Here is a 21428-nt window from a genome sequence, read left to right as displayed (position 1 = left end):
ACTTGGTTTTTGATGGAATTCGTGAATCCTTTTTTATTATATTGTCAGTTTTTACAATAATCAATCCCATCTGAGGAATAGTTAGCCACATTAATATAAGGGTCAAATCTTTTAGGCAGTTTATGTGTATTATTTTATATGTGTATATAAACACACATTTTATTTTATTTTATATGTGTATACAAACACACATACATACACGTACATTTTCCACTTAACTCTGCCAGCCCTTTCTACCTTCTATTCAGAGTTCCTATTAAAATAGTCTACATGTTGAAAGAGTTAAACACAAACATTTAAAGTAAATTAATTACCCCTATTTATTTGAAAAAATGTAATTATAGTCCAGACCCCCAAAACAAGGGAATGGACTAGATGGATATGTAGAAAAATTGTGACTGAGCTTTACTGTCACAAAGACACAAAGGGATTTCATATATTAGGGATCTAAGAGATTATCTAATCCAACTGCACGATTTACAAATGATGGCACCACGGAGACTTAGTGAGGTGCTGAGATTTGCCCAAAAGTTAGTAACAAGATGATCACACACACACACACACACACACACACACACACACACACACACACACACACACATACGCCAACCTGGAAAAACATATGAAGTGATGCAAAGTGAGCAGAACAAGAACATAATACATAGCAACAGAAATGATGGAGAATGATCAACTGTGAACAACTTAACTATTATTGACAAAGGAAGGAGACCTGGGACAATTCCAAGAGATCTGAGACAAAAAAAAATTGTATACCCACCGCCATAGAAGGAACAAACAGAAATATACCATTCTTCACTTTATTTCCTCACATGAATTTTTCTCTAGTATAATCAATAAGTGACAAAGATGGAAAGATGCATTATATGATAATATATGTACAACCTAAATAATATTACCTGCCTTCTTGGAGAAGGGGCAAAGAAGGAAAGAAAACAAGGACTGTAAAATATCAGAAAATAAATATTAAGAAGTTGTATTGGTGTGTAACCTGGAAAAATATTTAAAATCATTATAATATTTTTTAAGTTAGTTACATGGTTATTTGACTTCTGTCTTGGTGCTCTTCTCATTCTATAATGCCATTTTTCTTGCTCGGGTTTCTCTGACTCTTGACAGAGATTTCTATTCCTGAAAGGTCAGATGAGCAAATATAGATATGAATTCATGTGTGTTAAATACACACACAAATAGGCACATACCTATAAATAAATATATACAAAGCTTTATTTAAAGAAGGTATCTTGCAAAAGAAAGGATAGTGATGATAATGCTCAAAAGGAAGCATTATTTCTGCACCTTGAGAAATGCTAAACAGTATTTGCAAATAACACCATTTTAGGAGTCAAGGAAGAACCAGCTGATGTGTTGATTGGTTGATGTGTTGATTAATTTTGCTGAACTTATTTTTTCTCTTTCAAAAATTACTTCTTTTTGTTACATAGGTTAGCTCGCTGTTAGAGGAAGAGGTGAAACTGTCGTTTATATAGTGCCTAAAATGTGCCCGACACTGTGCTAAGTACTTTTTACAAATATTGCCTCATTTGATCACCATAACAACTTTGTGAGGTACATGCTATTATTATTTCCATTTTATAGACATTTTTATAGCATATGGAAACTGAGGCAAACAGAAGCTATGTGACTTGCTCTGGGTTACATAGCTGCTGAGTGTTGCATTTAAACTCAGGTCTTCCCAATTCCAGGGTCACTGCTCTATCCACTGTACCACCTGCTGCCTCCAGAAAACATACTAGAAAATGAAGATGTCATAAAAGTAAAAGGTAACAACAAAGAATTAAAAATATTTTTTAAAGAAAGAACCAAATCTACTCAACTAGCAAAGAAGTTACAAACATGAGACAACTGAAAATTCAAATTATGGTGTAGCAATTTTAGAATTTGTTGCTACTTCCATATGATATATACTTTTGGACTTCTTTTAATCACAGATTTGGGGTTGTTTGGACATATCCAGAATAGACCAAGCTTTTAAAGCAAAGTCATGATGTAATTTATAGATGTGACACTGATATTGAAAAATGTTCTAGTCTATAGGGTGGGGATTCAGGGACAATGACTCACAAGGGGGAAACTGAGGATACACAGAAGCAAAACAATTTTTTTAAAAAGTGAAATTGAAAATGGAATGGGCAAAATGAAGCTGGAGAAAGGAAAATGAAAAACAAAAAAATGAAAGGAAAAAGAAAAATGAGATGGAGATAAAAGAGAAATCAAGTAGAAAAGAAAAATAACGAGAGAGGAAAGAAAAGGTAATGACAAAAGGAGGAGAGAAGAGAAATGAAGAGATGACAGGAAGGAAATGTAAATAAATAGAAAAAGAAGAAGAGAAAAGTTTCAATATTAGAATGCTGGGGTGAAGTAGGGAGGAAAGAAGAAAAAAGGTAGATGGGGGAAAGAGAAAGACTAAGGAAAAAGGAAAGATGATAGGAATAGGCAAATATGGGAGAGGAATCACAGGATGAGGTAAGTGGGTCTTAGACTGAATGCTTTTAGTTACAAGCAAACCTCTAAACTGTTTGTGTGCTCTACTTTAATTTTACTTGGCTATAAGCATGAGGCTGAATTCTCCCCTCCTTCCTTTATCACTGCATTTAAAATACCCATCAGCTCTCTTGTTAACTTAAAATAGTATTTTTTCAGTAGGAAATGGCTAACTTTTATTTTCAGAGTTTGTTTTTTTTTTTAATTTTATTTTCTGATAAAATTCTTACAACTAAGGGCAATTTTAAGAGATTATCTTTTCCAGATCTCTCAAGTTATAGACAGGAAAACTAAGGTCAGGAGAAGGAAGGTGGGGATTTAATCAGGGTCACAAAGAAAGTTAGTGGTAGAGGTGGAACTGGAAAGCAGGTATCCTAATTTCAGGCCAGAGTCCATTCACTATGTCACTAGGAAACCACTTTAGAAATGTACTTTGAGGGGCAACTAGGTAGCACAGAGGATAGCGTGCCAGTCCTGTAGTTGGAAGGACTTGGGTTTAAATCTGACCTCCTAGTTGTGTGATTCTGGAGAAGTCAACAATCCCCAATTGCTTAACCTTTGCTGCTTTTCTGCCTTACAACTGATGCTAAGATACATAAAGATTGTGTGTGGTGAATATTATATATATACACACACATATATTATGTATTTGGAACTCAAGAGAGTAATTATTTTATACCAGACCTTATAACCTGGAGTCTGGGAACTTATTTTAAAAATATTTTAATAAATATATTTCACTGGTCTGTGACAAATAAAAAAAGGTTGAGAACCTCTATTTTATATTTTAAAATAAAGTAAAATAAAATTTAAAAAATAAGGCCTCTCAAATATAAAAAAACAAACAAACAACTAATTACTTTGCCTCTGTCCAGCAGCTAGCAGAGTACCTAGAACTTAGTGGGTACTTAATAAATGTTTAAACTTTGAGAGATTGTTTTTATTTTTCCATGATGCCTAGAGGCTATATTTGGAATTCATTATTTTATTGTTCTGAGTCTTTCCTTATCAACACCAGTATTCAGCCCTATCTACTGCCCCTCTTCAAAAAATATCCAGATTTTATTCTATTTTGGTCCTTGTGGAAATAATAGATAATGGGAAACCGACCAGAAAAAGGTAACTAAAAATATAACTGCAGGAATAGCAGAGTTAACTACTTTGTAGAGCTCTTTAATTGTTTTTCTCATCTTTGGATGATGTGTTCTAACTAGAATAGGTCAGCGGTACACAAAAGTGGGCATTATTCTTGTTCATGCTCACTGTTGCCATCCCTAGGAACCCCATGGTCAGGGTCACTTTATTTTCCCAAGTTTTATTTTCTTTACTTGTAAAGAAATTGCCTTAGAAGATATTTGAGTCCCCTTCCAAGATCTACATAGATCTACATGTATGATCCTATCACTGGATGAATTAACAACTCATAGGCTATTTGCTTAGGGCCAGGGTTGACTCATACACTTGATAAACTATTGATTTGATCATCTACATTGAGTTAGAAGACTTGATTCCAATTCTAATTATTGAGACATATCATTTGTATAATAAAATAATAGTCACTCTGGTGATCCATAAATCTGAAAAACATGGATTATGAGTGTTTTGACTTAATTCTTTTGTTCTTGGTTTTTTTTTAATTTTTATTGGTTTGTTTTAGTGTAGTATAGAGCCCATCATAGATACTATACCAGGAAAGACTTTCAGATTCATGCATTCCACCTTCTTTCTTTCTTTCCTCTCAGGAAAGGACATAACTTATTTTTCTGTTAGACCTGACTCTAGGATTGTAAATTGTATATAAAAGAGGCATCAGGGAGTAAGGTTAGCATTGGAGCCAAGGAAACCTGGATTCAAGTGTTGCTTCTGAAACATACTGACTGCCTGATCTTAGGTGATTCATTTTACCTCTTAACATCCTCAAGACAACTCCTTGAGACTATCAGTTATATACTAGCTGCCTATCTGAACCAGTAGACAGAAATTCTACCATGGTAGTTTCTATACCGATGAAATCAAAAGTCTGGAAATGAATAAAGATATACATACATTTACTAAGATACTATTTTTCCAATCCTCTGATCTTTTAAAAATAGTGATCTTTTCATTTAAAGTGTCTAAACAATATGTATTTGTTTATCTATACCTACAAGTATTCATATGTGCACACATTTTATATTTATGCATAATAGTGTTATTCTTTATATAAAATGAAAATGACTCTACTTTTAAAAGCCCCAAGGATTAAAAAGTAAATATTTCACTTGGGAAAAATATTTAAGACATTATTTATTTCACTTACAACTATAAAAATTTAAAGTAGTGACCTACCCTTCAGATACTATGTGTGAAGACTTAAGTATAAGAGACAAAAATAGCTCTTAAAATGGGCAAAGCATCAATTCTAACATAATGTGCAACTAATTGAAGGAAAGAATCACTACCAAGAATGGATAGCATTTATAGGGATCTGATTTTGGCAACAACTAGAAAGTTCATGATGCTGATCAATTTAAAAAAATTAATGGAAGAGAAATATTTTCTTTTGAATAAAACAAATTTGAAAAGAAAATCGGACTTGAAAAACATTCACTGCAAAGCTGTTATACTTAATTACTAAGAGGAATTCAAAATAGATTTCAAATAACTATTTATTATAACCCTCTAAAGTATTGCTAATATCTATGTTTTTTCATTTTTCTATATTTAAAAAGAACTTAAAATTAGTCACAATTTTGGAATAAGATAAAGTTTCACAACATTAGAGGAGAATTGACAAAAGGAATAATTTCTAATATTGTACTGCCATAACTAATGAAAGAATTTCTGTTTAAAGGTAATGTTTCAATTTATAATTCCAAAGATATGATTAACCAGTTTACAGTTGAAATTGGAAATCACAAGGGGAATATAAATTATACAATGTAAGATTTAGACCATTTAAGCAAAGAATTTGGAGAAATCAGTTAAGTACATTTGAAAAAATAGCAAGAAGATGAAATATGTGGCAAATAGGGTAAAATTTGTAAAAAGTATTCATCTTTCATAGTCACACACTATCAGAACGTAGCTGCAAGTCATTTGCAGAATTAATTTGACAAATTATTTGGAAGGTTTAAATGTACTGTTTTCAGAAATTGGTTATGCTGTAGTCATATAATGAACTACTTAATCTATGACCTGATCAATAATAGGGTTAATTTATTAACTGCACATTACTCTAGTTTAAATAACTCTTTCCATCAGAGAAAAACTGAGTTCCAAGTATACTTCCTTAGACTTTAGACCAATAATATTCATTACTCCTATATTTTAAAAGTTCCCTATTTAGCATTATCTTTGCTTCTGTTAGCAACCAGTTGATTCCAGAGTAATTATAATGTGACAATAACAACTGATATAAGAATGTTAAATCATTTCCCCCTTTTATTTAAATGGAATTTCAGTGATGGGAAATTAATCTCCTTTTCCTATAGTTTGTATAGATATATCAAAATAGCATATAGATTATATTATATATATATATATATATACAGCCAGCTATATATGCAAGATACTATGTGAATGTTCCCTTCCTTCCCCACAAACCTATGACATTATCTGTGTAGAGAACTCACAGTGTGGAATTTCCCTCCACAGATGGAGAGATCAGTAACTCAATTGTAAGGGATACTGAGAGAGAGAGATTAAGTGACTTGCTCATGTTTGCACAGCTAGTATTTGTCAGAGACAAAATTTGAAACAGGTCTTGCTCACTTCCAAAGTCAGTCATCTGTCCAATATTCAATGTTGCCCTTGTAACTAGGTTAAAAATTGAATAAAATATCCTTGGAAAAATTGGCAATTGCCATAGCATCAAGTATATTCAGTAAAACTAATACAAAGCATATGATACCAGAATTCAGTTATATATTATGGGGGGGAAAAGTCTTCCACGTAGATAGAGAATCTCACTGTTACATGTGAAGCCTTCTAAGATGAGTGTTGCAACAAATTTTAATGTATTTCAAGCAACAAAACTGTCATTTGAAAAATGCAAAGTGGGGCCTCTCATCCCAATCTCTTCAGCATCTAATAGTCTTTTCTTTGAATTCAACTCAACAAACATTTATGAAATGCTTGCTCATGCTGTATTCCTGGTCCTTCTTTTGTCATAGTCACAGAATAAAGCCATATTTACGAGTAAACAGAGCAGGCAGGTACTAATTTTTGTGATTTCAGAGATGCCAAGGCTATCTCCTACAATCTCAACAAACCTTCCCGTTAACTCAATGGTCTGAAATGTCTTTAACAGACAACAAAATCACAGTGTGAAATAAAACTCAAACCTGAAAACGGTCCATGGGAGAGGTAACTTTGATTCAATTCACCTTCGAGTATAAACATATAATTATGTCAGAAGCCCCTTTCCTAAGATTATGCTTGGATGAGAAGAAAATGGAGGGACAGGGAGTGTGACAGGGAAGAAATAAGTAGACAGCTGGAGAGAAAGAAAAATACCCTAGGAGCAGCAAAAGCCACCTTCGTCTACTTCACCAATTTTTCCTGGTACAGAGAAATAAAATACTACATGGCATCAAAATGATGGCAGCAACCAAACTTCTATTTCCTGTTGCAGCACCAATAAACTTGCTGTGGTGATTGAGGCGGAGGGACTGGATAGTGAAGGAAGTATGGGAACAGTAGGAGGTTGGAGCAAGAAGGGTGTTCTGGAATGGTTTCATTTGTCATATTTTTAACCCTTCTATCTCAACATGCTATTTCCTGAACAATCAACCTGAAGGTATTTTACCTTTAGCTAACAGAGAGGCAATATGGCACAGGGGACTGACAACTCTGAGTCACAAAGATGACTGCAAGTCCTGGTCGTGTGACCATGAATAAGTAATTTGATATTTCTGGATGACCAGACAATGTTAAACTTCCAAGTTAGAGAACAGTCACTGGTCTGCATTGGTTGAGGGTGTGCCCTCACCAGTTTCTCTCTAAACAGATAAAATCACAGGTCCAGAAAAGCAAGTACGGTTAAAAACACTAACAAATATGCAGTACGGTGCTGCAAAAAAGGGCTAGATTGGAAGTCAGAGGACCTTGGTTCCATCCAGGTCCATGTCACTTTCTAGCTGTGACCCTGAGCGAGTCACTTAATACAGTCAGACTTTCTTTTTTTCTGAGAATGAAATATAATCTTATTGTAATACTTTTGACAAAACTTACTGATCTTTCAATAGTTTCTGATACTATAGAGGAGGTCTTTATGCCAAACCATTAACCTTGGAATACATACCAAGCCAAAGAATATAAAACAAGTCAAATCAAATCAACAGCTGTTTATTAGGTATTTACTATGTGCCAGGCATAGTGATAAGTGGCAGACAAAACAAAACCCAAAACCTGTCAGTCCTTCATACTCAACAAAATTGCAAGCACATACTGGTTTTTTAAATGATGAGGCTCCGTCATCTCTCCTCACTTAAATTTCTTTCAGCTGTAGAGTTCCCATCACCACTGTAGACCACAATAGTTCCCATAGAGTCTATATAAAATTGAAATGGCAACAGAAAAGCAAGCATTCTCCTTTCTGCTGATGGCATGCTTTTATTATCCCCAAATAGGAATGGCCTTAAGAATTCTGAAATATGATGAAACACTCCTTTTGGCTTATTTTTTAAGTTTTAAATAATCTTACTAAACCTAAAAATGCACTTAGCGGGTTTTTAAAAATCACTTAAATGGACAATATTTAAGTAACCTTATCTAACAGTAATTTTTCCAGGAACTTGGGGACATATTTTGCAGCTAAGTCATTTCGTTGAGTTCATCAGGATGCAACCCTACTCAGAATCAGAGAGTTCAAAGGGCCTGTTCCAAGACTCTTTATTTTCACCTGTAAAATAGGGTTGAACTTGAAGACCACTAATATTCATTCTAGCTCTATATCTATGATCTTACATATTGTTCTCAATACATTAATGTGACAAGAGCACAATGTAGTGGATTCAGTATAAATAGTGAGTTAGGTTAAAAGAGAACATGTCTACCTTTTGGTCAAAAAATGTTTAATAGGTTTTTTAAAATGAGTAATGAACTCTAAAAAAAAATTCTTAAAGCTATTTCCTCCTCCTTTCAAAATCCTTAGATGTAATATATCTTAGGTTTCAAAAGGTGGATTTAACCTCTATCATGAAAACCTTTGAAAGAATAAGTTTGAACCACATTACCTTTACCACACCTCCTTTTTTAGTTCAATAACTTTAGCTTACCCTTAACCATTCATGCAAATGTAGTTTTTCCTCCATTACAAATGCTATATTTTAAAGGCTTATACATTTAGAAAGAGGTCAATATGAGATTTTAGAAAATGGCATCTCAACTGCATAGGATTTTGATTGGGAGAAGGTGGGGTTAGTCTCTCTTAACTATCATAAGATTCAAGTTATCGGGGTGGGGGGGGGAATATACCTGTTGCCTCTTTTTCAAGTTTCTTTCATGTACACATCATTTTTAAAGACTAAAAAATTATTTTGCTTATTAGACTTCACAGTAGTGAGTTCCAAAATCCTAAAAAGAAAACCATATTTATCAAAATACAGTTCAAATGAGATGCTATCCTCAAACTCATGCCAATTCATTGTTTTGCAATTCTTTATAATGAAGTAATCTTAATTGGGTGAATGGAAAACTGATTGAGAACATTTCACAGCAATAAAGTTGTGTGTCCATTCAGCTGTGTTCTGAAAGTGTCCAACTCTTAAGTAGTTAATAAAATTCTAACCTTTTTCCTGTGCTTAAAGTCCATTTCACACATAGGAACTGGACCACTGGCTATTAGCCTTGATTTGAAATTGGCTAAATTGGCATTACAAACAAGAGACAGTATTTTCATAAGGCTCACTATATCCCAGGCTTCAAGTTGCTGCCACCCTCCATCTCAAAATAAAAAGAAAAGGAGAATTGAAGGAAATACCAATAGTGTAAAATGTGTTTTTTTAAATCAGTCTCCTACAAGGTATAAGGCAGTCTTGATGACTTTTATCTAATACTATGGTTTTGTTCATTCCCATACTTGTTAAAATAAGAATTGGGAGGAGAGACTTCACACTGAACCAAAGACCTTTGTCCCTTTAGTAAGGATGTCAATCTTTTTTTTTTTTTTTAACAGGGATAATAATTTAATTTCCCATTATGTTCATTCACTTTTGAAATTATTGTTGGGAATCAAGCTCAGATCTTTTCTATTAGCAAGATAAATCTACCTTTCAGTCAGGCTATGGGCATATTTGACTTGACACCCTCCCTTTCAGATGATGTAGGCGAACACCTCTAAGGATTTGGCAAAAGTCAATCACTTCTTCCCCCAAGTCTATGTCACAGTACTACTGGTTGATTAGTCCAGTTACAGAATTGGTGACCTCTGAATAAAAGCAGATAGCAACTGGAGTGTATATTAATCAAAGAACAGGCTGCATACTAGAAATGAATTTTCAAAAGTCTGAAATTCTTCCAAAGAAATTCTACCACCAAGCTTCATAGAGAAAACTGCCCACTGTGTCCCAGAGAAGTTGTCAAAGCATTGTTTTAAGCATTTGTAATGCCCTTTTTTTACACTTGTCATTGTAAACCTCAAAGGAAGGTTGTTTTCTAAAGGAAAACTCCCAAGGATTTTAGTAATTTTTCTTTGTTTAGTTGCAGTTCCAACCCACATGACATATCCCCTGTAGTTTATTATCCTGACATTTCACACATCAAAGTGATATTGGAAATTGAAAGCATGAAGAGGCCTCAACAGAAAACAGTTTCAATCAGATTGGGAACCAGTACTTTCATATCGTTAACAATTATAATTAAGTCAATGTAATAGAGTCTGTCAACCACTTGCAGATTCTATAGGAGTGAAATATTGGAAACTCAGCAGGAGTACAGAAAAAAGAAGGCAATGTTATACTTTTTCATATTACTCAGTTTGGGGGGCTTAATGCATTAGAAAATGCACTTCTAATAAAATAATAAGCATTATGGCTAAATGTTCTTTTAGTACTCTAATACATAGCTGTGAGAGCACAAGAAATGGCTTCCCTTTAAAACGCAGGTTTATATTATGAAGTATTCAAGCTCCCATTTATTCTTGAAAGCTGTGGATACACAACAGGCAATGCCATTAATGGATTAGCCTAAAAACATTAGAGAAAACATTCGAAGAATTGGTAAAGAAAAAAAAATATTTTATTTTTTAAACTGAAAAAAAAAGTACCCTGAGAAAAGAATTTAAAAAGCATCATCAGAGATACACAATATCCGTAAGCAGCTCTGGGAAACAGACTGTATGAATTAGGTTTGGTTGATAGCGAATAGGAAATATGACGGACCCCTGGCTAGTTCACAGCGGGAACTTTGCAGAGGAGCTTGCAGCGCCAGGCATATGCAAACTGCTGTGGTTCAGCCTGTCAGTCCCACTCTATGTAAAACATTAAAAGGCCATGTCAACAGCCTGTCCCTACCGCTACGAAGGGAGACACTTTCCAGGGTGGATGGGGGCTACACAAAGGTCTGGAAGCTAAGTACTGAGGTGAAGGAGACAGCACGCTCCTGGCCATTTAAACGAGCCAGGAGGCAAAAGGCTTGGGAAGAACAGAAGGGTCGAGACTGAGACGAGGAAGGAGGAAGGGAAAAGCTACCCTAATTGGCAAAATGACTGGATATTTGAAGTGGAGGACCAGCTCTCTTAACAGAGCTGGAGAGGGAGGAGATAAGGGGCTATTCTCGTTTTTCTTCCTCTTTGCAACTAATTCCCAGTTCGCTACTTTGTTCTCGACCAACTTTGTTCTTTCGCCTTAGATGTGTGCTTTGGGAATTGGAAGAAGGAAAGGGAAGGTGGCGGCTGTTCCTCGTAAAACAAACGAGAACTATTCAGAAAATTAACTGGAGGGGAAAAAAAAAAACAAAACAGAGGTGCGGGTCTGAGAGCACAGAGGGTCTGGGAAAGTGCGCACGCTGAGGTACCTACCATGGTATTCTTGTCCGGGGACATAGTAGGTTGGGTTTCCCGCAATGTGCAGGGAAATCAGCACTTCTCCCTGCTCCCCATCCCCTTCCAGCTCCCCGTGGTGGGTGCACAGGAAAAAGAAGGGCGAGAAGCGGGGGTAGTAGCCCACTGCCCCTCTCACTCTCAGCATCGCCCCCAGCCACAGCGCCAGGAGGAAAGTCCACCGCTTAGCGAAACTCCGCTCCATGCTGCCGCTGCTGCTCCCGTGGCCGCCGGCCCCGCGCGGAGCTCATTCAGTTTGGGAGAGTACAGGAGATTTCGGGATGAAGGCGCCAGGACAGGGGGGAAGGGAAGGAGGCGAGTGGGGCCGGGGCGAGTCCCACTCCGGGAAAGTTCGGACGGCCGCCGCCGATGTTGGAGGAGGAGCAGGAGAAAGCGGCTGGAATCCGAAGTTTGCTGTCGTTCGTGGGGCTAAGGGAGCGGGTTGGCGGGGAAGGCTGTCAGCGGACGGCTGCGCTTCGGCTGCCTCCGCGCGGACACTCAGGTCCGGGAGTGGGAAAAGCTCCCGCCTCCTCTCCTCACCTTCTTAAAGCCCCGGGCAGCGAGTCCTCCCCCCAACACCACACGTGTCCCCGGCCCGGCTATGCCCGCCCTCGCTTCCTCCCACTGCTCGGGGCTCTTATTCCCTCCCTCTCTCTTTCTCTCCCTCCCTCTTTTGCTCTATCCCTCCCTCCCTCTCTCAGTCTTTCTGGCAACTTGGGAACTGGGCTAACGTTCTGCTGGGTACAGGGGTCCGAGTTTGCTCGAGGAAAGGGAATGGAGTGCTGGAGGGAGGGGCTGGAAAGCAATGCTGTGCGTGCTGATTGGAAATGGGGGTAGGAACCACGTAGAAAGAGAAATAACACTAGATAGGATTATTTATTTTTCCCCAGGTGTCTTGGCAAAAGAAGAGATCATAAAATCCCATATCTCTCTCAGCTGAAAAGGGGGTTGAGGAAGAGGAGAGAGAGTAATGGATGCGAGCATGCTCTGGAGACGGGCAGAAAGCTGGTTGGGAGACTCGGGCCCGCTCCTCTTTCTTTGTCTGTATTGGTTGCTCTTTCTCCCTTCTAGCCTCCCAGCCTCTAGGGCTGTGGCTAAGACTTGTTCTGATAAACTGCCCGCGGGACCTAAACCTGAGAGGAAACACCTAGAGCCTCCTCTGGGTCCACTTGAGCTCCCTTTCCTTCCAGTCCTCTCACCTCTTCTAGCATCCCCACCCCACTCTTCTCTGTGCTCCAAAACCTCATCTGTATCCAGGTTTTAAACGAGATTAAACGAAAGTCGAATTGGCAGCTTCAAGTGTTGCCTGGAAATGATGATTTGTGATTCCAGGGTGGAGGGGAAATGTGTGGTATGGGGAGGTTGTAGCTAGGACTCGCAGCGACCACTCTTCAGACTGAGATTTACTGGGTTTTTGTTTTGTTTTGTTTAGAGAAGGATGGTGGGTATTTGTTTATGATTATTAGTGTTTATTTTCCTTTAAGTATTATATCTGTTCTGACAAATGTCACTGAAGTAGGTGTGGGGGTGGGGAGCCCATTCAGGGAAAGGAGCTGGCAACAGTGATTGAAAAGGGTGGTAATGAGCAGCTGAACACGAAGCCGTGGGGAAGTAGAATAATTCATAAAACACGTTTTTAACAGAGGATGGCTGGCAGAAGCACTGACTGCAGTATCAAGAGAGTTTGGGGGGGGGCTCAGTTGCTAGATGTTAATACCTCTCCCCACCCCCATTTGGCTTGCCACCAAACCCATATAAACCCACCACAAAAATTAGTAAATGCTGAAATCGGAAGGGATGCCATACCTAGTAGTATTTTTTTTTTGAAGAGCAAAAGGCATGATCCAAAGGGAGCCTTTTATATTCATCTCATCGCCAAAGGGAAGGGCTTTTTTCTTTCTCATCACTCCTGCCCAGAACCCTTTTCAGGGAAAAATAATAAAAAGAATATCAGGAGAAGGAAACACATCTTTACACCTTCACCATCCTTCAAGCGTCAGTAGCTCACTTCTCATATAGATGATTCATGTGGATTCCACGCATTTGATGGATTTAGCATCATTTCAGCCAACTATGCATTTATTAAGTGCCTACTATGTGTCCGGCACTGTACCATATGCTGGGGATACAAAGACAAAAACAAAACAGTCATTGCTCCCAAGGACCTTAAACTCCACAGAGGGAAGGTTAGAGCAGGGAATATAAAGGCAAAAACACACATAAGTAAATACAAAATCTGCACAAAGTAGATGGAAGGTAATTTCTGGGGTTGGAGGCCAGGAAGTCATTAGTAGCTCAGGGACAAAAATCAGAAAAGGTTTCATGGAGGAGATGACACTTGAACAGTGCTTTTCTTAGGCTGACAAATTAGAGCTAAATGAAACTTACCCACTACTACTAATAAACTCATTACCATTTCCCGTCCTGTTTGCTGGGCATAAAAGCCATGTAATTTTAGGCAGCAAGTAAGAAGAATCTGAATTTTATAAGTCTCCATCCTAAAACTGGGAGGGAAGGTGGAAGCTCTCCATTTCTCGTAAACTGTACACCCATTTGGTTTTTCGCTTTATCCTTCTTAGGTTCCCATGCCTTTTGGAAGAATAAATATGAATTTTAGCTCTCCTTCCTAAGGCACATCCCTGGCTGCAGGAAAAGCCATTCTGACCAAATAATGCACAAGCTTCCTCGTGCATCTCTGCCAGTTTAGTACATATTCCAAGCTTCCCATAGCCTTATGGTTTCCATGCACTGACTTTTCTATGTAGATACTGCCAGCTATGCCTACATGTGCCAGCTTGTGTGTGCCTGATGGTTTTGTGATATGAACTTAGAATGGTGCAGAATTCCCTTCTGTGATCTAATCCTTGAAACAGTCTGCTGTGTGGATTTCTGTAATCCGTATGTATATTTGTCTACTAGTGCCTAGGCTTTCTAATCAGTTCAACCAAACTCCAGAGCTATTTTCAAAGGGACATTGATTTTCCCGTTAACATTTTAGCCCGAGTATTGATTTAGTGAGGTGGTGGTGGCTACCTTAGCACTGGTCAAAGTAGAAATATCTGTTTTTTTTTATTAGAGAACTGTTAGAAATCTAGTAAGTCATGTTTAAGTGTGGGTTATGTTTGTAACTTCTCAATCCCCTGCCATCTGTAGGTTGGTCATTAGAACATAATGAGCAGCTAGGTAGAGATGGCACAATGGATGGAATGCCAGGCTTGGAGTCAGGAAGACTCATCTTCCTGAGTTCAAATTTGGCTTCAGACACTTAATAGTTGTGTGATCCTGGGCAAATCACTTTACCCTGTTTGCTTCAGTTTCCTCATTTGTAAAATGAGCTGGAGAAAGAAATAGCAAACCACTCCAGTATCTCTACCAAGGGAACCTTAAATGGGGGTATGAAGAGTCAGACACAACTATACAACAATAAAAATTGAAACATAATAGAATAGTATAGAACCAGAGCTAAAAGGGATCTCAAAGACTTGCCCCAAAGACTAAAGGGAGAAAATGACAACATCAGGATTTGAACTCAGGTCCTTTGACTCCAAATCCAGCACATTTTCCAATGTGATATTTTGCTACTCACAGATATCAACTCCCCTTCTTTATCTAGATCAGTGATTCCCAAAGTGGGCACTACCACCCCCTGGTGGGTGCTGCAGCGATTTGGGGAAGCGGTGATGGCCACAGGTGCATTTATCCTTCTTATTAATTGCTATTAAAATTTAAAAAAATTTAATTTCCAGGGGGCTAAGTAATATTTCTTCTGGAAAGGGAGTGGTAGGCCAAAAAAGTTTGGAAACCACTGATCTAGATGATTTCTGAAGCTCCATTTTCAGTCATTACTTCTCTTCTGATCTCCTGACTACATGGCCTTGGAAGTTCTTTTTAGCTATAAATATATAATCCTGCATTATGCTACAATTACCAGTCTTGATGTTAGTAGCGGATGTAGAAATCTAAATTTACAACCACCTAAAGACAACATGGTATATGCAATAAAAAACACCAGTTGGGGAGTTAGAAGATATGAGTTCAAGTGATTCTTCCTCTTGCTAAATAAATGACCTCAATTATGTCATCCAACATCTTTACAATTTCACTTGCTCCATTTTTAAAATGGAGATCATAATACATAAGGCAGCTAGGAAGCACAAGCAGCTAGATGACACAGTGGATAGAATGCTGAGCCTGGAATCAGGAAGACTCACCTTCATGAGTTCAAATCTGGTCTCAGACACTTACTAGCTTGTATTACCCTGAGCAAATCACTTAACCCTGTTGATCTCAGTTTCCTTATCTGTAAAATGAGCTGGAGAGGGAAATGGAGAACCAGTCCAATATCTTTGCAAAAAAGCCCAAAACAAAACAAAACAAATGGGTGTCACAAAGAGCCAAACACAACTGAAACAACTGAACAACAGTAATACATAATCTACTTCACAAGCTTGTTTTTAAATCAAATAAGAAAATATAATGTTTTGTAACCATAAAGAGCTGTATAAGACACCACAAGAATGAAATTCCTCCATTAGTGCTCATAGGTCCTTAATTGCCTATGAGAAGAAAATGGGTATACGGAGAGGAAAGTGTTTAGGGAAATCAGTACTTCTCAGAGGACTGAATAGATTGAGGTTCACTTCTGGACCACTGTTTCCAATTGTCTTTGCAGCCTAACAGAGTTTTTCATTAACAAGTATAAAGGATGTTTAAATAACACCCCTGGGTTGTGCTGAACTGGACTGGATGAGGGTAGAGGGGTTGCTATGCCTCATTTTAAACCCTTTGGCTTAATAACATCAATATTATTTCCTTTTCATTTTAATCTAAGCTTCTATAGAGATGCTGATTCAAAATCAAGGTAAATCTCTGGCTTAATCCAACCTAATTAATGAATTTGTTTAAAATACCCTGTAAAAAAAACCCAAAGTATTGACAAGATATAGGTGGTACCACCTTACCCATTAGGCTTGAAGTCACACACACAAATAAGTTAATGACAAAGCTAGGTTAGAATATAAGACTCTCAATTAGCAATCTCCTGGGCTAACCTTTAGACCTTCTTTTCCACTCAATGCACCATGATAAACATCTCAGGAAAAGGCATTTTCTGTTTTTCAGAACTGACAAACCTATCCTGGTTTGATTTTTAAAACAAACTGAGCAGAAGTGGTTATCAAATCAGTTTCTTAAAAATGACATTTCCAAAAAGAAGAAGCATAAATGAAAGGAGAGATGAAAGAACAAATTTCTGGAAGGGTAGATAAATTTATTGAGATGAATGGGGTGACTAAAAACAATTAGAGGTTTTCTAATGTCATAGACTAAGACTATAAACTCATTTCCTCTGTTATATAGGATAAGTGGTTAATAAATTATCTAACCTTTTTTAGCATGGAGTCAAAAGTAATGAAACAATCTAAGAAACATTTGACTTTTTCATGCATTACATCTATACCTTTAAGATCTATGAGAGATTATGGGTTAGAAAATTAAAAATAAATTTTCAAAGTAAAATTTAACTTACAAGAATACCTTCTCTGAATCTTTTTTTTTAACTAGGACATTATTTGAGGTTGTAAAATAGATGGAAGAGAGAGTTTCATCACTCCCAATTTCTATGCAAAAGTCAAACCAAAAGTCTACAAAATCATGTAAGATAAAAAAAATCATGTGGGATATAAATCAGTTGTGTAGTTTTTCCTCAATAAATATTTATTAGCTATTATTTGCAGTATATAGTAGCATTTGTGTGAGTGATGAAAATAAAGATGTGGCCCCTGCACTCAGGAAGCTTATAATCTTATAGATTCTATTTTGAATATAAATAAATATAATTTAAACTGTGTTCAGATAAAAAGTACTATATGATAATATAAGGGAGAAATCACATGAGAGGATAGAGGGGGATAAGGAAATTTTTCATGAAAGAATTGACAATGGGGAGAAAGTGAAAGGAGATATTCTAGTATTTAGAAGGAAAGAGGTAGAAAAATATGTAATATATTAAAGGGACAACATTGAATCTAATTTTGAGTTGAGGGCAGAATTAATGAAATGGAATATTGAATCAGTGTGGCTGAACAGAGAAAATCTAGGAATTGTTTTAATGTGACAGCAAGAGTAAATAATGAAGGATGAAGATGAAAGTACATTTTAGTCACCTAAGGGGTTTGCAGTAAATATGCTAAATATAGAGAGATTTTTCAGAAAACTACATTGAGGAAAGCTAAGTGGCTCAGTACATAGAGAACTATAAGGTCCTAGGTTCAAATCTAGCCTCGGACACTTCCTAGCTTTGTGATCTTGGGCAAGTCACTGAACCCCCATTGCCTTAGCCTGTACCATTTTTCCACCTCGGAACTGTTACTATCAATTCTTAGACAGCAGGTAAGGGTTAAAAAAATCTACATTAAGGAAAAGAGGAACATCAAATTGGGAATAGGATCACCATTCAGAATGAAAAGAGGGACAAGGAGAAAGCAAATCTATTCAATTTTTATTTATCTTTGATTTTTCTTTTTTCTGGGAGTATGATCTTTGAACTGAAAAAGGCATTAAAAAAGAATAACAGGGAAATGGAACTCAAGTTAAATGGGAATTAGAAAGAACACCCATAAGTTTCAAGTCACCAATCCTGGATGAACATAATGAAAAGAAACAGAGAAGTTAACAGGGTAAAAGAAATGGATAAAGCACTGGGCTTGGATTCAGGAAGACTCATCTTCCTGGGTTCAAATCTGGCCCCAGACACTTACTTGCTGTGTAACTCTGAGGAAGTCACTTAACTCTGTTTGCTCATCTATAAAATGAGCTGGAGAAGGAAATGGCAAACCACTCTAGTATCTTTGCCAGGAAAACCTCACATGGAATCACAAAGAGGTGGACACTGAAAACAACTGAACAACAAAGACAGTCTCCCAGCAATTTCAGCTATATGAAAAAATAGAATAGACCTTTTCATGAAGTAGGTGGCTCCTCTTCACTGGGAATCTTCAGATAAAGCCTGGATAACCACTGGATGAAGATAGACAACTCTCTCTATATAGATTCAATGAGATTTTGACATGCTTTTCAACTCTGAACTTCTGTGATTTTGTGAAATAATGCTGGAAATACAAGCTGGAGCTATCAGTATCAGTAACCTTTTTTTTGTCTCTCAAACCAAGGAGAAATAAACATAGAGAATTAAATCTGAAAGTTAGATAAGAAATCTTAGGTGTGTTCCATGAATAAAAGAGATGTCCTACTCCCTCCACCCCACATCAATGGATTAATGGCTGCTGCCTCTGCCTTACTCTGGAAGATCTGAGAATATTAGTGCAGTTTTTAAAACTACCCTCCCCCCCTCTACCTGCAGATGGCAGACATAGCCAGTGGAATTTTTTGTTCTTTGAGTTGTTCATAATTTTTGTCTTTCATAGTCATTTAAAAGCAGCCTCATCCTTAATATAGAATTATAACTAGTCACAACTTCTTTGTGATCTATATATATTCCAACTATAAACTAAGGGGTTTCAAGGGGGAAAGTTAGTCAATGCATCATGATTAGATACAAAGAAGGCAAAGGGCATATACTCTGTTTTAATTGTGGGGGGAGGAGGGAGGGAAAAGATTCTAAACATACTTTAACAATGTACCATATTCAAAAAAGCTTTTGTGAGACTCTATGTTTTGTATAACTCATAATCTTCCCAATAGCAGAAAAAAACATTTGAACTCTTGACCTCAGCACTGACCATTATCCTTAGCTATATGGAAGTTACAAGTATATATATATATATGGAACTTGGAAAAGATAAGACACTGTCCTCAGAGGCAATTAGCCTCAAGCAAACTCCTACCCCTTATTGTCCCTTTTTTTTTTTTTGGAAGTTGATCTGTCCCTGTTAAGAAACAATAAAAAATCATCCCCAATGGCCAAGTAAAGGAAGAATCTGGAAAGGATAAACATTCTTACATTCCAAAGGTGGGAGCCAGAGGGGGGAGTAAGTACCTCTTACTTTCACTTTCCCCAAATACAGCCAACTTTTCATGAAACACTATTGAAGAAGTCAGGTGACAGGTAATAAATTATTGACCTAGGATAGTCTCTGTAGGGATAGTAAGAAGAATATTATATGTAATACAGTGACTATGAGACAAGGAATAAAAAAGATTCCAAAACTGCAAACATGAGTGAATGGAGAATCATCTAATCATATAAGAGAATCAGGTAGAGGAATAATTTCAGTCTTGGGCATGTTAATCTCAGGTGACTAATGGAGCTGGGACACATCTGAGTGGAGATATCCATTAGCCAATACAAATTAGAAATGCAAGTCTGAGACTCAGGAATGAAGTCAATGCTAGTGATACAGTTTTGGTAATTGGAGTAATCCAAAAAAATTTCTGTTTTGGTATACCTAAAAGTTTCTTGTAATAAGCTATATTTCTACTCTAGGCATATTCCCTTCTGCTTGGAACCTCTCTTTCTTTTTTTTGGAATCTCTTCTTTTTACTAAAAATAAATAAAAAAATCTTTATACTCAAACTTGCTAATTAGTATTTCCCTTCATATGACATCAAATGTTGGGAATCATTCAGATGAGCTTGCTAGAAACAACATCCTTCCTTTAAAACACCTCTCCCTTGGGGGCAGCTGGGTAGCCCAGTGGATTGAGAGCCAGGCCTAGAGATAGGAGGCCCTAGATTCAAATCTGGTCTCAGACACTTCCTAGCTGTGTGACCCTGGGCAAGTCACTTGACCACCATTGCCTACCCTTACCAGTCTTCTGCCTTGAAGCCAATACGCAGTATTGACCCCAAGACGGAAGGTAAGGGTTTAAAAAAAAAACACCTCTCCCTCATTCAAATCAGGAAGTAGCCTTTGGTGAGAGGTATAGGCAGAACAAGCCCACACTATAAAGTGGTAGGAGTAAAGAGTGCTTGGCCTTCCGATCCTACCACTCAACTGAAATTTCTCTCTCTAGTGTTACCAATGATCTCTTAATTGTTAAATCCAATGGCCTTTTTTTCCAATCCTTTGTAGATGACCTTTCTACAACTTTAGATATGATTAATCTCCTTTTATTTTTATTTTTTTAAACTCTTAACTTCTGTGTATTGACTCATAGGTGGAAGAGTGGTAAGAGTGGGCAATGGGGGGTCAAGTGACTTGCCCAGGGTCACACAGCTGGGAAGTGTCTAAGGCCAGATTTGAACCTAGGACCTCCCGTCTCTAGGCCTGACTCTCAATCCACTGAGCTACCCAGGTGCCCCGATTAATCTTCTTTTAGCTACTTTCTCCTCTCGTTGTCTGTGACAATTTCTTGTATTCAATAGAAATTGGAATCTTTGGAGGATTAGATTTTTTGGAGAAGTTAAAATGTTTAGTTTGAGACATATTTAATTTGAGCTATCTTGGAATCTCAGTAGAGGTATCTAGTAGCTAGTTGGTAAGGGGGAACTAGAATTAAAGAGATGAATTTATAGATGTGAGTCATAGAGATGATGATAAATGAGATTACCAAAATAGAGAGGGTATGGAGAAAGAAGAGATTTCAGGATAGCCTTGAGGGAAGCTCATACTTAGTAAGTGGAAAGCACATGATATTCCCATGAAGAAAATTGAGAAGAAATAAGACAGGTAAGAGGAGTACTACTATCCTTCAATTCACCAGATTCCCAAATGACAAGTTATAGGTGATTCTTCCCTCACCCTCATTGCCTATATTCATTGCCAAGTGTACCATCCCAGCATCACTCCTACCATTACTTTTTTGGGACCATTAAATGATGCAGTGGATAGAATATTGGGCTTAGTGTCAGGAAGACTCATATTTATGAGTTCAAATTTTGCCTCTGACCCTTATTAGCTGTGTGATCTTTTTCTTTTTTTTTT

The 21428-nt window shown here is 37.2% G+C and overlaps 1 protein-coding gene across 2 annotated transcripts in view; it reads right to left on the bottom strand.

The window, feature by feature from the left end:
• Positions 1 to 11750, bottom strand: part of RELN (reelin) — a 545649-nt gene extending 533899 nt beyond the window's left edge. For both annotated transcript variants that reach the window (XM_044679411.1, XM_044679410.1), the window contains exon 1: positions 11525 to 11750. In XM_044679411.1, coding sequence (XP_044535346.1) covers positions 11525 to 11750 — 226 coding nt within the window. The remainder of the gene's footprint in view (positions 1 to 11524) is intronic.
• Positions 11751 to 21428: the final 9678 nt, after the last annotated feature.

Source organism: Gracilinanus agilis, chromosome 5 (genome assembly GCF_016433145.1).
Source record: "Gracilinanus agilis isolate LMUSP501 chromosome 5, AgileGrace, whole genome shotgun sequence".
Classification (NCBI taxonomy): domain Eukaryota; kingdom Metazoa; phylum Chordata; class Mammalia; order Didelphimorphia; family Didelphidae; genus Gracilinanus; species Gracilinanus agilis.
This window is presented reverse-complemented; position numbering and strand designations above follow the sequence as displayed.